Here is a 15,751-nt window from a genome sequence, read left to right as displayed (position 1 = left end):
TGAGGTTACGCAACCTTCTGAACAAACACCTGCTCTCCAAGAACGTCATTGCAGGTGTGTGTGTGTGTGTGTGTGTGTGTGTGTGTGTGTGTGTGTGTGTGTGTGTGTGTGTGTGTGTGTGTGTGTGTGTGTGTGTGTGTGTGTGTGTGTGTGTGTGTGTGTGTGTGTGTGTGTGTGTGTGTGTGTGTGTGTGTGTGTGTGTGTGTGTGTGTGTGTGTATTGTTTGTGTGTGTTCACATTTGATGTTTGGGTTGTGTGTGTGGTTGTGGGTGTAACTGTGTGTGTGTGTGTGTTTATTAGTCTTCATGTCTTCATCTCTTCTCCTCCTCCTCTTCCTCCTCCCGTAGTGAGTGACAGCAGCAGCCCAACTGTGTTTGTTTGTGTGTGTGTGTGTGTGTGTGTGTGTTTATTAATCTTCATCTTTTCTCCTCTTCCTCCTCCCGTAGTGAGTGACAGCAGCAGCCCAACTGTGTTTGTTTGTGTGTGTGTGTGTGTGTGTGTGTTTATTAATCTTCATCTTTTCTCCTCTTCCTCCTCCCGTAGTGAGTGTGTGTGTGTGTGTGTGTGTGTGTGTATGTGTATTAATCTTCATCTCTTCCCCTCCTCCTCCTCCTCTTCCTCTTCCTCCCCCCACGTAGTGAGCGACCGCAGCAGCCCCAACCGTGTCTGTATGTGTGTGTGTGTGTGCGTGTGTGTATTAATCTTCATCTCTTCCCCTCCTCTTCCTCTTCCTCTTCCTCCCCCCTCGTAGTGAGCGACCGCAACAGCCCCAACCGTGTCTGTGTGTGTGTGTGTGCGTGTGTGTATTAATCTTCATCTCTTCCCCTCCTCCTCTTCCTCCCCGCCCCCCCCCCCCCCCCCCCCCCTAAGTGAGCGACCGCAGCAGCCCCAACCACGCCAAGCTGCTGCTGCCGCAGGTGGTGGAGGAGGAGGTGCAGGTGGCGCTGGAGCCCAGCTCACGCAGCCTGCAGAACCGCGGCGGCCGTCAGCAGAAGCGCAAGCGCCTCCGCAAAACGCCCGCCGCCGCCGCCACCTCCTCCGCCAAGAAGAAGGAGAAGAAGGAGAAGAAGCCCAAAAAACGTGAGTGGGGAAGAGGAGGCGACGAGGAGGAGGAGGAGGAGGAGGAAGGTGATGGAGAGAGGACGGAAGGAGCAGAGGACGAGAGTGAGGAGGAAGAGGAGGAGAGGAAGAGGAGGAGGAGGAGGAGAAGGAGGAAGAGAGAGGGGGACAGACAGGAGGAGGAAGGTGATGGAGAGAAGATGGAAGGAGCAGAGGACGAGAGTGAGGAGGAGGAAGAGGAGGAGAGGATGAGGAGGAACTGGAGGAGGAGGAGGAAGAGAGAGGGGGACAGACAGGAGGAGGAAGGTGATGGAGAGAGGACGGAAGGAGCACAGGACGAGAGTGAGGAGGAGGAAGAGGAGGAGGAGAGGATGAGGAGGAACTGGAGGAGGAGGAGGAGAGAGAGGGACAGACAGCAGGAGGAGGAGGAGGAGGAGGAGAGAAGAGCAAAGAGGAGACAATGTGAGAGGAGAATGAAGGGATGAGAGAGAAAGAGGGAGGGAGAGATGCAAACAAAGGAATACATAATGGGAAAGTGAACAAAGTGGAAGAACACAAACAACTTTATTGACCAACAATATCAACACACACACACACACACACACACACACACACACACACACACACACACACATACATAAGAAGTTTGCTCCCTGCTGTTAGATAGATAGATAGATAGATAGATAGATAGAAAGATAGATACTTTATTGATCCCCACGGGGATATTCAAGGTATTAGACTCGTTCTCTGTCCGTCTCCATACCAACAATATCAACACACACACACACACACAATAAGTTTGCTCCCAGTTGTTAGATAGATAGCTAGACAGCTAGATAGACAGACAGAGGCTTTATTGATCCCCGTGGGGAAATTCAAGGTGTTAGACTCTGTGTCTGTGTGTCTGTCCGTCTCCGTAGCGATGGTGCGCCAGTTCCTGGACAAGACGGACCGTGACGCGCTGCAGAGGATGACCCGTAAACGCGTGGCCTGGTGCCAGCAGGAGGACAGCCTGCTCATGCTCTGCAGAGTCGCCTGCCACTTCCTCAACCGCAAGGTAGGTGTGTGTGTCTGTGTGTGTGTGTGTGTGTGTGTGTGTGTGTGTGTGTGTGTGTCTGTGTCTGTGTCTGTGTCTGTGTCTGTGTCTGTGTCTGTGTCTGTGTCTGTGTCTGTGTCTGTGTCTGTGTCTCTGTCTCTGTCTCTGTCTCTGTCTCTGTCTCTGTCTCTGTCTCTGTCTCTGTCTCTGTCTCTGTCTCTGTCTCTGTGTCTGTGTCTGTGTCTGTGTCTGTGTCTGTGTCTCTGTCTCTGTCTCTGTCTCTGTCTCTGTCTCTGTCTCTGTGTCTGTGTGTGTCTGTGTCTGTGTGTGTCTGTGTCTGTGTGTGTCTGTGTCTGTGTGTGTCTGTGTCTGTGTGTGTCTGTGTCTGTGTGTGTCTGTGTGTGTCTGTGTCTGTGTGTCTGTGTGTCTGTGTCTGTGTGTCTATGTCTGTGTGTCTGTGTGTGTGTGTGTGTGTGTGTAAGCGCGTGGCCTGGTGTCAGCAGGAGGACAGCCTGCTTATGCTCTGTAGAGTCGCCTGCCACTTCCTCAACCGCAAGGTGTGTGTGTGTGTGTGTGTAAACCTGCGGCCTGGAGTGTTTGTTTGTGTGTATCTCCCATGTACCTGTGTGTATGTAGTATGTACACAATAGGCTATATGCACGGAAGGCAGTTCAGGTATTTTATTTGTCTCCAGTGGAGCCAGTTGTGTTTGAACCCGCTGCTGTTGTTAACGTTCGCGTCTACACGGACCCGCTTGAAAGGATTTTATGCGTGTGTTGAAATTGTTATCATTGGGCCCCCCCTCCCTCCCTCCCTCTCTCCCCCCCTCTCTCCCTCCCCCTCTCTCCCTCCCCCTCTCTCCCCCTCCATCCCTCCCTCCCTCTCTCTGTAGATCAAGAAGGCGTTTGTGCCGTGGCAGGTGGTGAGGGATCTGCTGCACGCCGAGTTTGAGGCGTCTCTGGACAAGACCTCTCACGCGGTGGGCCGCCGCGCTCGCTACATCATGAAGAACCCGCAGACCTACCTCAACTTCAAGTGAGCTCGCACACACACACACACACACACACACACACACACACACACACACACACACACACACACACTACATTGTGAAGAACCCGTAGACCTACCTCAACACACATCAACACATCTCTCATCATGATCAACCGCCATCACCCCGAGTGACTCTGTTGTGTAATTGTTTGCTTCTTTGTTTTTGTTTGTTTGTTTGTTTGTTTGTTTGTGTGTGTGTAGGATCTGTCTGGCTGAGGTGTATCAGGACAAATCTCTTGTGGCCGAGTTCAACAACAGAACTGGGGACTATAACAACCCACAGGTGTGTGTGTGTGTGTGTGTGTGTGTGTGTGTGTGTGTGTGTGTGTGTGTGTGTCTGTGTCTGTGTCTCTGTGTATTTTTCTCCCAGGCTTGATTTGATGTGTTGTACAGCTCTTTACAATTATCTTGTTGTGTGCGTGTGCGTGTGCGTGTGCGTGTGCGTGTGCGTGTGCGTGTGTGTGTGTGTGTGTGTGTGTGTGTGTGTGTGCTGTAGGTGTGCACTGAAGAATTTAAGGAGTTTGTGGCAGTGTTAAGGAGGAAGTTCAGCAAAGCACCTGGGTGCAGGATTGAAATCCCAGACACAAAACAGGAGCTCTTCCAAAGGTACACACACACACGAGCACACTCACCACACACACAGACACACACAAACACAGACACACACACACACACGCACACAAACACCTTTTTTAGTCCATTTTTATTTGGGGGGGATTGAAATCCCAGACACAAAGCAGGAGCTCTTCCTAAGGTGCACACACACACACACACACACACACACACACACACACACACACACACACACACACACACACACACACATACACGCCACACACAGACACGCAGACACACACACACACACACACACACACACACACACACACACACGCACACATACATACACACCACACACCACACACACACACACACACACCTTTTTTAGTCCATTTTTATGTTGCGCCACAATCATTGTTCTCGTTAAGAGGGCTTTCTGTCAGTTTTGGTTTCTACTGGATGTCTGTAAGTGATGAACTCTTCACTCCACTCAGGTTTAAGGTGTACGCCATTGGAGATGAAAGCCCAGGGGAGTCCAAGGATGTTCTCAAAAGGTACACGTGTGGCGTGTGGCGCTGTGTGGCGTAGGCGATGCTTTGAATGTGAAAGTTGTATTTTCTCTGAGAACATTTGAATCCTTTCTGTATAAGAAATTTGATTGGTGGATTCAAATAAAGAAATCAAGTTGTGTGTGTGTGTGTGTGTGTGTGTCTGTGTGTGTGTGTGTGTGTGTGTGTGTGTGTGTGCGTGCGTGTGTGCGTGGGTATTTGTGAAAATTCAGATCACAACAAATGATGCTTTATCGTTATAAATGAATGAAGTTGGTATGACATATTAGTGTTCTAAATGAGCTCACAGTAGATCATTGGCATGTGTGATTTTGCAGTGAAGAGGACATCCATGCTCTAGTCCTGAATAACTTCATTCAGAGCACACTGGCGGTGTCTAACCATCAATTGAAGACCAAGCTGTCTTTCCAGGTAATGCACACACACACACACACACACACACACACACACACACACACAGGTGTTCGCTTTCACGGAAATTAAAGGGATAATCCGGAGTGAAATGCACTTTAGATCAATTTTTCGGACTATTGGGAGTACATACATTGAGTTGACACCAAAATCATGTCATTCGGATGTATTTTGAGAAAGTTCGAGTTCACCGTTTTTAGCCAAAACTCGTTAGCCTGGAAGTGACCGGGGCAGGTCCTTTCGCCACTACAAAACGTATGTACTCCCAATAGTCCGAAAAATTGATCTAAAGTGCATTTCACTCCGGATTATCCCTTTAAAGGGACACTTCACCGATTAGCATTAAGCTTTGTATCTTTAGAAAACCAGTCATGTTTTTAAATGGTCGTGTATCATTTCCTCAGTTTGAGATGGGAGAAATACGGATTTCAATGAAACCCATGAATAGGACTTCCTGCTTTCAATGATGTAAAATGATGATTTTTACACCATTGAAAGCAGGAAGTCCAACATTGAAATCCATATTTCTCCCATCTCAAGGCAAACTGAGGGAATGATGCACGACCATTCAAAAACATGACTGGTTTTCTAAAGATATAAAGCTTAATGCTAATCGGTGAAGCGCCCCTTTAACGTTCTGTTATATATATTTCTGAAATCTCTTCTCTTCAAATCCGTCAGACTAGAGGATCTTTCTCACATATACATTTACTCAAATGAAACTTTGCCCTCTCCCTTCTCTCTCTCTCTCTCTCTCTCTCCCTTCTCTCTCTCCCTCTCCCTTCTCTCTCTCTCTCTCTCTCTCCCTCTCTCTCTCTCTCCCTTCTCTCTCTCTCTCTCCCTTCTCTCTCTCTCTCTCTCTCTCCCTCTCCCTTCTCTCCCTTCTCTCTCCCTCTCCCTTCTCTCTCTCCCTCTCCCTTCTCTCTCTCTCTCTCTCCCTCTCCCTTCTCTCCCTTCTCTCTCTCCCTCTCCCTTCTCTCTCTCTCTCTCTCTCCCTCTCCCTTCTCTCCCTTCTCTCTCTCTCTCCCTCTCCCTTCTCTCTCTCTCTCTCTCTCTCCCTCTCCCTTCTCTCCCTTCTCTCTCCCTCTCCCTTCTCTCTCTCCCTTCTCTCTCTCCCTTCTCTCTCTCTCTCCCTTCTCTCTCTCTCTCTCCCTCAGACGTTCCACCTGTACAGCAGGTACAAGCACGAGATCCTGTACGAGGCGTTCCTCAAGTGCCAGCGGAACGGGCTGGTGAACCGGCGCAGGAACGAGCAGCGCTACGGCGTGAAGAAGGACCGCTCCCTCCCCATGATGCCCATGTCCTATCAGCTCTCGCAGAGCTACTACAAGTAAGACCCGCCAGCCAATCACCTGTCTCCCATCAACTGCGTTCGCTAACCGTTCATGAATAACGTGAAACCACCCGATGTTTAATTAAAATTATTAATGTCCTTGTAAGTCGCGACGAAAGCAAATTAATATTCAAGTGTGATAAGCCCAATTGACCAAGCAGTGGTATAAAGTACAGTGTTGTGTCCCTGTATGGATTTGATTGAATGTTTATCCTCCCCCCCCCCCCTTTAGAGTGTTCACTTGGCGCTTCCCTGCCGCCATGTTCACTGAGGCCTATGACCACCTGGAGAAACTAATCCAGGCCGGAGGGGTGGACCAGCCCAACGCCATCTACGTGCAGCCCAAAGAGAGCGAGCAAGAGAAGGAGCGGGCCGGAGAGGAGGAGGCGGCGGCGGCGGTGGCGGAGGTGAAGAAAAGAGCGGAGGAGGAGAAGGACAAACAGATGGAGACGGAGGAGGAGGACGAGATGAGGAAAGAAGGCGCTGGTAGGATGTTCATCCGTCTGTGTGTCACATTAATACTGATTAATCAGTTATATACAGTACTTACATTATTCCATAACATATATAATGTGTATGTGACATGGATATACTGCGATATTTGTGTACAGCTATCGTTCTAGTTATCGTTCTTGGTGTAAACGGCCCCTTTATTCCATACAAACACATTGTGTAACAGAATTCAACTGAATCTCTCTAGACCCTCCAGCTGACACTCAGGAGAAGGCGCCGTCGGAGACCCCAGGAGGGGCGAGCTTGACCCCGGGGCCAGAGTCGGGGTCGGGGTCGGGGTCGGGGGCACCCAGGCAGCCGCCGTCGGAGAACCCCAGCCAGCCGGACATGCTGCTGTCGGCGGAGAACCTGGAGGGCATGGCGCTGTTCCCGCTGGACGCACCAGGGGGCGCCTGCATGGCCTGCCTGAGCCTCATCACGCTGGGCCTGCTCGCCGTGGACGTGTCCATCCCGGAGCAGATCGTGGTGGTGGACAGCAACATGCTGGACAGCGAGGTGGTCAAGAGGTGAAACGGGCTCGGGGAACACACACACGCCTGCGTACACACACACGTAAACACACATGTAAACACACACACACACACACACACACACACACACACGTGTAAACACACACATGCACATGTACACACACACACACACATTGTAATTAATGCATTATCAAGTGTATCAAATACACAGCTTCAAAATGTTCTTGAAATGCACACATTCACAAGCATAGGAAAAAGCAGACACACAGACACACAGACACACAGACACACAGACACACAGACACACAGACACACAGACACACAGACACACAGACACAAAGACACACACTGATGATGGGTATGCCCTCTCTCCTTGTAGGCTGGCCAAAGAGGTGGAGGAGGAGGATGAGCTGGATGAAGAGGAGGAAGCTGGTCAGACATTACCACTGAGGTGAGCTGACCAAACATCACCAATGGTGACCAAACATCACCACTGAGGTGAGCTGACCAAACATCACCACTGAGGTGAGCTGACCAAACATCACCAATGGTGACCAAACATCACCACTGAGGTGAGCTGACCAAACATCACCAAGGGTGACCAAACATTACCAAGGGTGACCAAACATCACCTCTGAGGTGAGCTGACCAAACATCACCTCTGAGGTGAGCTGACCAAACATCACTGAGGGTGACCAAACATCACCAAGGGTGACCAAACATTACCAATGGTGACCGAATATTATGAAGTCAATCACATAACCATTGATGCACCCTTGGTCATGATAACTGCGGTGAAAGTGCCGTTATCATTGCCACTTCAGAAAGTGAAAGACCAACCACGTGTCTGTTCTACTCGTGCACTTAACACAGTTGATCTCACTACTGTAATTACAGTACATGTGTTAATTACAATAATCTGGTGTAAAGTGAACGGTTGGCCCATGTATGTGGTAAGAGTTTCTTCTGAAGCTGGACTTTTCCACCTCTGGTTCCTCTGGTGAATGGAGTAACGTGAAACCAGCCAATGTTTTTTTATTTTTTTATTATCGATGTCCTTGTAAGTCGCTTGGGACAAAAGTGTCTATTAAGAAATATAAACATCATCATAAATGTGAGTGAGTGTGTGTGTGTGTGTGTGTGTGTGTGTGTGTGTGTTGATTGTCTGATTGACTGTGTGTGTGTGTGTGGGTGTGTGTGTGTTTGATTGTCTGATTGACTGTGTGTGTGTGTGTGTGTGTGTGTGCGTGCGCGCTCCCCCTCTACAGGAAGCGTGTGGAGGTGAAGGCGTCGCAGGCGTCCCACACTAACTACTGTGTGTGTGTGTGTGTGTGTGTGTGTGTGTGTGTGTGTGTGTGTGTGTGTGTGTGTGTGTGTGTGTGTGCGTGCGTGCCCCCTCTACAGGAAGCGTGTGGAGGTGAAGGCGTCGCAGGCGTCCCACACTAACTACTGTGTGTGTGTGTGTGTGTGTGTGTGTGTGTGTGTGTGTGTGTGTGTGTGTGCGTGCGTGCCCCCTCTACAGGAAGCGTGTGGAGGTGAAGGCGTCGCAGGCGTCCCACACTAACTACCTGCTGATGAGGGGCTACTGCATGCCGGGGGTGCTCAGCAGCCGGCTCAAGGTCACCTCCGTGGACAGCGTGGTGGTCAACGCCTGCACCGTGCACGTGCGGCTCCGCAACACGCCCGCACACACACTCTTCAAGGAGAAGGGTGAGAAGTGCGCACACACACACACACACACACACACACACACACACACACTCACTCTTCAAGGAGAGGGGTGAGCACACAAACACACACACACTGAAAGGAGAGGGGTGAGCATGCACACGTACACACACACACACACACACACACTCTTCAAGGAGAGGGGTGAGCACACACACGCACACACACACTCTTCAAGGAGAGGGGTGAGCAGTGTGCACACACACACACACATACACACACACTCACTCTTCAAGGAGAGGGGTGAGCACACACACGTACATACACACTCTTCAAGGAGAGGGGTGAGTGCACACACACACAAACACACAGACACACTCTTCAAGGAGAGGGGTGAGCACACACACACACACACACACACACACTCTTCAAGGAGAGGGGTGAGCACACGCGTGCACACCCACACTCACAGAAACTAAGTTCCTCTCTTTCTCTCACTCTCTATCTATCCATTCCCTGCTCTCTGTGTCTCTGTGTCTTTCTTTCTTTGTCTCTCTATCTTTCTCTCTTTCTTTCTCTCTATCTATCCCTTCCCCTCTTTCTTTCTTTCTTTCTCTCTATCTATCCCTTCCCCTTTTTATTTATTTCTCTCTCTCTCTCTGTCTCTATCTATCCCTTTCTCTCTCTCTCTCTCTATCTTTCTCTCTTTCTTTCTCTCTATCTATCCCTTCCCCTCTTTCTTTCTTTCTTTCTTTCTTTCTTTCTTTCTCTCTATCTATCCCTTCCCCTTTTTATTTATTTCTCTCTCTCTCTCTCTCTCTCTGTCTCTATCTATCCCTTTCTCTCTCTCTCTCTCTCTCTCTATCTTTCTCTCTTTCTTTCTCTCTATCTATCCCTTCCCCTCTTTCTTTCTTTCTTTCTTTCTTTCTCTCTATCTATCCCTTCCCCTTTTTATTTATTTTTCTCTCTCTCTCTCTCTCTGTCTCTATCTATCCCTTTCTCTCTCTCTCTCTCTCTCTCTGTCTCTCTATCCCTTCTCCTCTCTTTCTCTCTCTCTCTCTATCTATCCCTTTCTCTCTCTCTCTCTCTCTCTATCCCTTCCCCTCTTTCTTTCTTTCTTTCTTTCTTTCTCTCTATCTATCCCTTCCCCTTTTTATTTATTTCTCTCTCTCTCTCTCTCTCTGTCTCTATCTATCCCTTTCTCTCTCTCTCTCTCTCTCTCTGTCTATATCTATCCCTTCTCCTCTCTTTCTCTCTCTCTCTCTATCTATCCCTTTCTCTCTCTCTCTCTCTCTCTATCCCTTCCCCTCTTTCTTTCTTTCTTTCTTTCTTTCTCTCTATCTATCCCTTCCCCTTTTTATTTATTTCTCTCTCTCTCTCTCTCTGTCTCTATCTATCCCTCTCTCTCTCTCTCTCTCTCTCTCTCTCTCTCTCTGTCTCTATCTATCCCTTCTCCTCTCTTTCTCTCTCTCTCTCTCTCTCTCTCTCTCTCTATCTCTCTCTCTCTCTCTCTCTCTCTCTCTCTCTCTCTCTCTCTCCCCCTCTCTCAGACTCGCCCATCCTGTCGGACTGCCTGAGGCCGGGCCTGCGCGAGGTCCCGGAGCGCTTCACGCGCGTGTACCGTGCGGAGGGCTCGGCGGCGCTGGCCCTGTCCCGGCGGCTGGAGGCGGAGCTGGGCTACGGCGCGGCGGACGTGAGCGCCGCCCTGGAGGTGTGGTGGCACGTGGACGAGGCCCAGAGCTACGGCGTGGACCGCCGCCACCTGCTCGCCAGCTACAGCCACCTGGTGCGGCCCGACCAGGAGCGCAAGGCGGGACTGCAGCAGTACATAGAGGTGTGTGTGTGTGTGTGTGGGTGTGTGTGGGCTATAGCAGTACATAGAGGTGTGTGTGGGTGTGTGGTATAGCAGTATCTAGAGGTGTTTGTGTGTGTGTGTGTGTGTGTGTGTGTGTGGACTGCAGCAGTTTCCATCACATTCTCTCTCTCCCTCTCTTTCACATTCTCTTTCACTCTCTCTCTCTCACTATACTTTCCCTCTCTCTCTCTCTCTCTCTCTCTCTCTTTCACTATACCCCCCTCTCTCTCTCTGTCTCTCTCTCTCTCTCTCTCTCTCTCTCTCTCTCTCTCTCTCACACACACACACTATATCCCCCTCTCTCCCCCTCTCTCTCTCTCTCTGCAGGACCTGGTGCTGCTGCAGGAGCTGGTGGAGGCGGGGGGGCGTGCGGTGCGGCTGGTGTCTCGGCGGGTGGCGCGCCCCTGGCTCCTGCACTCGGTGCGCGTGCGGCCGCAGCCCGGCCAGGCGTCCGCCCACGCGCTCCACGCCCTGCGCGCCCTCAGGCTGCCCGAGTGGCGCCAGGAGCAGCGCCAGAAGGAGCGCGAGAAGGAGCGACAGCGCCTCCGCCAGGAGGAGGTGCAGCAGCGGCAGCAAGGACGCCAAGGACGCCAAGGACGCCTCCGCAAGAGGGGAGAGGGGGAGGAGGAGGAGGAGCAGGAGGAGGAGGAGGAGACGGGGAAGGAGAAGGGTGGAGATGAAGATGGAGGAGGAGGAGGAGGAGGAGGGGTAGAGGGGGAACTGGAGAAGGAAAAGGATGGAGGAGGAGGAGGAGGGGCAGAGGGGGAACTGGAGAAGGAGAAGGATGGAGGAGGAGGAGGAGGGGCAGAGGGGGAACTGGAGAAGGAGAAGGAGAAGGATGGAGGAGGAGGAGGAGGAGTAGAGGAGCAGCTGGTGAAGGAGAAGATGGAGGAGATGGAGGAGATGGTTGGGGAGGAGGGTAGCGGGGGAGAGAGGAGGAGGAAGAGGAAAGAGGAAGAGGACAAGGAGAGAATGGGTCCGCCGCCGAGGAAGAGGATGGCGAAGGAGAAGGGGGTGAAGGTCAGCTGGCTGGAGGCTCTAGGGAAGGGCGTGGGGAGCGGCGGTGTTTCTATAGAAACGGAGATGCTGGAGGACGCCGGGATCGGGGAAGGAGGAGGCGGCCAGCAGAAGGAGGCCAGCTGGATGGAGCGAGTGGACAAGGGAGGGGTCTCGGACGGAGACCTGTCAGCGTGGGCGGGGCTAGAGAAGGAGGGGCTGGCGGGGACTATGGATGGTGGCGCATCATCAACGTGCGTCGACGATAAGCTACGGACAGAGCTTGAAGGTGTGTGTGTGTGTGTGTGTGTGTGTGTGTGTGTGTGTGTGTGTGTGTGTGTACTGTAGGTTGTAGAGTTGCTTTGTTTGGTTACATTACATGTTACTTCAAGGTATCTACTGCACATAAGAGTGACGTGACACTGTCAGGAACGGGTCCTACATATTATGACACAATGCCTCTGTCGTTAAGTGTCATTCGGTTTGTATTAAGTTAGGGTTAGGGTTAGGGTTCGGGCGTTGAAATTGGTTAGGGTTAGGAAGGTAGGATTAGAGTTAGGGTTCATGTGTCGTGACCACGTTATGTACAGTTTATACTGTAACTTCAAGTAAAGTGTCACCAATTTCTACATCTTATGACATTCACACATCAATTTGTAACAATTTCAAGTTTCTCTCTAGATGAGTTATTCAGATTTTTTGATGAGAGGTTACCTTTATTTTTGTCTAGCATGTATGATGATCAGATAGACATGATAATAGTAATGACACTTGTACTTTGTATTTTGTGTGTGTGTTCATATTGTGTTTGTTTATTTATTGTTTGTGTGTGTGTGTGTTTATTTGTCTTGTGTCCAGATGCTGCTGGTTGTCTCTCCCCTTCAGAGAAGCAGTAAGTGTCCCTGGTTCCCTGTGTGTTTTAGCATGTGTGTCTGTTGGGGGAGGGGGAGGGGGGGTGCAGCATAATGTGTATCTGTGGGTTTCCTATATGTTTGATGTATGTATCTCACCTGAATTCCCCCTCTTCTCTTTCTCTTATTCTTTTCTCTCTCTCTCATTTACTTCCTAACTATCCCTCATCTCCTCCCTCACACACTCTTTCCCTTTCATCCTCTGTCCTCCTCCCTCCCTCTCACTCTCTCCCCACCTCACTCTCTCTCTCTCTCTCTCCCTCCCTCCCTCCCTCCGTCAGGTCGATCGACCACATCAGTTTCCTGAGTCGGCCGTGGCGTGCGGTGGACGGCTCGGTGAACCGCTCGGTGTGTAAGGGCATCCTGGAGGGGCTGCTGCACCACGTCATGAGCCGGCCCGGCATCACCGAGCCCCAGCTCATCCAGCACTACACACGCGTACTGCAGCCTGTCACCATCATAGACCTCATGCAGGTGAGAGAGAGACACACACACACACACACACACACACACACACACACACACACACACACACACACAGCTCATCCAGCACTACACGCGCGTACTGCAGCCTGTCACCATCATAGACCTCATGCAGGTGAGAGAGAGAGACACACACACACACACACACACACACACACACACACACACACACACACACACACACACACACACACACACACACAGCTCATCATCCAGCACCATTTTGTTGCCACAATAGCAACACTAACATTTCCTCCCCGTGTCCCAGACGCTGGTGGAGTTGGGTTGTGTGTGTCGCCACGGCACTGGCGTAGGTTTAGGGGGGGACGCATGGGACTAGTCCCATTCAATATTTTAAGATGACAAAATTGCCCCCCCCAATATTTCCGCGAACTTATTTTTGCGTTCCGACGGCCAGCACGACAGTAGGCCTACAAGGCACGCCGCGATTTGATTGGCTGAAAACGTTACACGCACGGGACGCGAGAGTGTCAAAGCAGATTAGCAGAGTCTGACTGGCAGACAAACGTGCGTGCGGGTGTCGACGATAACGGTAAGTTACCGAGACTGTCTGCCAACACATACCCCATAAAGGCCAGAGTAAAACATTTTAACATTCCCTTTGCTCTTCAGCACGTATATGTTTGCCCGTTTTTGTACTTTGTAGATCATCTATGCCACCCAAGAGGAAACATACAAAGCTTTGCACATACAAAGGGGACATAAAGCTTTTTCACAAAGCAAATAACTAAAGCCACACAAACTAGCAGTGGTAACGTTAGTGACCAGACTTTCAAATTTAGATTGTACCGTGGAAAATATTATTAACTAGTGATATTAGGCTATATGTTACCCAGGATATTGTTACAGCTAAACCTAGCGTCTGTAATATTTCAACCAAGGTTAGGAGCATTGATTAGGGGTGTGCAGCACGGATAGTGGCATAGAAGTTGCTCTATCTATCTTGATAGAATGCCAACGTTTCCTTACCAAGTCACCAAGTAGGCTTAATTAGCCTACCTTAAGTTAGAATCTTACAGTCACAATAAACAGTGGATCTGAGACATTTTCGTTTCTATATTAATTCTGTAATGTATTAGAGTGTAGCCCATGCAATGCAGAGAAATAAAAGGGAGACCACCGAATTCACAGTTTAATGAAGAACTGCCTTTGCATTGCTAGACCAGCTCTGAAAGTACTTCCCTGTGGCAGTACTTTTTGCTAGTATAATGTCCATAATAATTTATGTTAATAACATGTTGTTTGTTCAGCATTACACAGTCTCAGGTATTTACGTATTATGTCTCATAAATTTATAGACATTATTCCTAAACTATGGTCTATCTAACTACTATCAAAAATGAATTACAGTCTTCCCAGTAAAAGTTCACTTCTGGGTGTCCCCCCCCAAAGCTGAGACCAAACCTACGCCCTTGCGCCACGGTAACAACACTAACATTTCTGTGTCCCAGACACTGGTGGAGCATAAACACACAGACACACACACACACACACAGGCACACACAGCTCATCATCCAGCGCCATCCATCCTAACATCTCTCCTCCTCCCTCCCCGTGTCCTAAACGCTGGTGGAGCATATACACACACACACACACACACAGCTCATCACCCCAGGGCCATTTTGTCGCCACAATAACCAACATCCCCCCCCCCCCCCCCCCCCCCCCCCCCCCCCCGTGTCCCAGACGCTGGTGGAGCAGGGCTGTGTGCGGCGGCGCTACCTGCTCCCGGCGGCGCGCGCCTCCCTGTTCTCCGCCCCGCGGTACGCGGAGGTGCGCGGCGAGGAGGTGGCGGCCTGCCTGGGCTACACGCCCTTCTACGAGCCCACGCCGGAGGCCGGCCTGCTGATGTCCAAGGCCTTCCCCCACGAGAAGAACTGGAACCACTGGTCCGCCCTGCAGAACCAGTACCTCAAGCAGCAGCAGCAGAGGACCACGGAGAGGGGGGGGGGCAACGGGGGGGCCGAGGGGGTAGCCGAGGTTGCAGCCGAGGTTGTGACTGAGGGTGTAGCCGAGGGTGAGGCCTAGGGTGGGTGTGAGTGAGTGAGTGAGTGAGTGAGTGAGTGAGTGAGTGAGTGAGTGAGTGAGACTGAGGGTGAGGCCTAGGGTGTGTGTTTGTTCGTGTGTGTGAGTGAGTAAGTGAGTGAGTGAGACTGAGGGTGAGGCCTAGGGTGTGTGTTTGTTCGTGTGTGTGAGTGAGTGAGTGCGTGAGTGAGTGCCTAGGGTGTGTGTTTGTTCGTGTGTGTGTGTGTGTGTGTGTGTGTGTGGCTTCATGCAGGCCAAAGCCCAAAGCTGTGACCAGAATTAGCTTTGTGAAGTAATACAGTGCTTAAAGGAGAGAGAGAGGAAGAGAGGTCCATTCTGTTTCTCTCTCAAGCTGAATGTAATATTTGTAACATATTTGTGAAACATTCTGGATTATTCTGCTCTGTTCTGTTCTGGACTGTTCTTTTATTTGTTGTAGTTACAAAATTAATAAAATGTTTGAAATGTTCTCAAGATGTCCATGTGATGTAATGTTTCTGTCAACAACAGAAGCGAAAGACACAACAGACACAAGCACATGGTCATAGATTTTTAATGTGTTATGGAAAAGCATATACAGTACATCTACATCTTTTAAAATCCCATCAAATGTGATGTTAGAATTTAGTCACATTTTACATCAGAATGGCGGCTCACTGTCTTGCTCTACATCAGTGTGCAGGTGGTGCAAAAAAAAAAAACCATTCTTGAAACATTCACAATGTCGTTCTGGGGTGCGTTTCCCAAAACCATAGCTGCTAAACCTGTTAGCAACTTCGTTGGTTGGCAA

At 50.3% G+C, this 15,751-nt stretch overlaps 1 protein-coding gene across 1 annotated transcript in view; it reads left to right on the top strand.

Moving 5' to 3' along the window:
• LOC134077490 (general transcription factor 3C polypeptide 1) overlaps positions 1-14,964 on the top strand; it is a 33,995-nt gene extending 19,031 nt beyond the window's left edge. Inside the window, exons 22-40 of the mRNA XM_062533137.1 lie at positions 1-54; positions 871-1,080; positions 1,980-2,116; positions 2,988-3,130; positions 3,350-3,431; positions 3,645-3,754; positions 4,201-4,260; positions 4,593-4,686; positions 5,844-6,016; positions 6,252-6,505; positions 6,720-7,038; positions 7,382-7,453; positions 8,525-8,712; positions 10,221-10,504; positions 10,853-11,129; positions 11,376-11,810; positions 12,380-12,413; positions 12,714-12,906; positions 14,623-14,964. The exon at positions 1-54 is cut by the window's left edge and continues 31 nt beyond it. Coding sequence (XP_062389121.1) covers positions 1-54; positions 871-1,080; positions 1,980-2,116; positions 2,988-3,130; positions 3,350-3,431; positions 3,645-3,754; positions 4,201-4,260; positions 4,593-4,686; positions 5,844-6,016; positions 6,252-6,505; positions 6,720-7,038; positions 7,382-7,453; positions 8,525-8,712; positions 10,221-10,504; positions 10,853-11,129; positions 11,376-11,810; positions 12,380-12,413; positions 12,714-12,906; positions 14,623-14,964 — 3,461 coding nt within the window. The remainder of the gene's footprint in view (positions 55-870; positions 1,081-1,979; positions 2,117-2,987; positions 3,131-3,349; positions 3,432-3,644; positions 3,755-4,200; positions 4,261-4,592; positions 4,687-5,843; positions 6,017-6,251; positions 6,506-6,719; positions 7,039-7,381; positions 7,454-8,524; positions 8,713-10,220; positions 10,505-10,852; positions 11,130-11,375; positions 11,811-12,379; positions 12,414-12,713; positions 12,907-14,622) is intronic.
• The last annotated feature ends 787 nt before the right edge of the window (positions 14,965-15,751 follow it).

The sequence above is a fragment of the Sardina pilchardus genome, chromosome 1, assembly GCF_963854185.1.
Source record: "Sardina pilchardus chromosome 1, fSarPil1.1, whole genome shotgun sequence".
Taxonomy (NCBI): Eukaryota; Metazoa; Chordata; class Actinopteri; order Clupeiformes; family Clupeidae; genus Sardina; species Sardina pilchardus.
The sequence above is the reverse complement of the archived record's forward strand: the minus strand, read 5'-3'. Positions and strand labels throughout refer to the sequence as shown.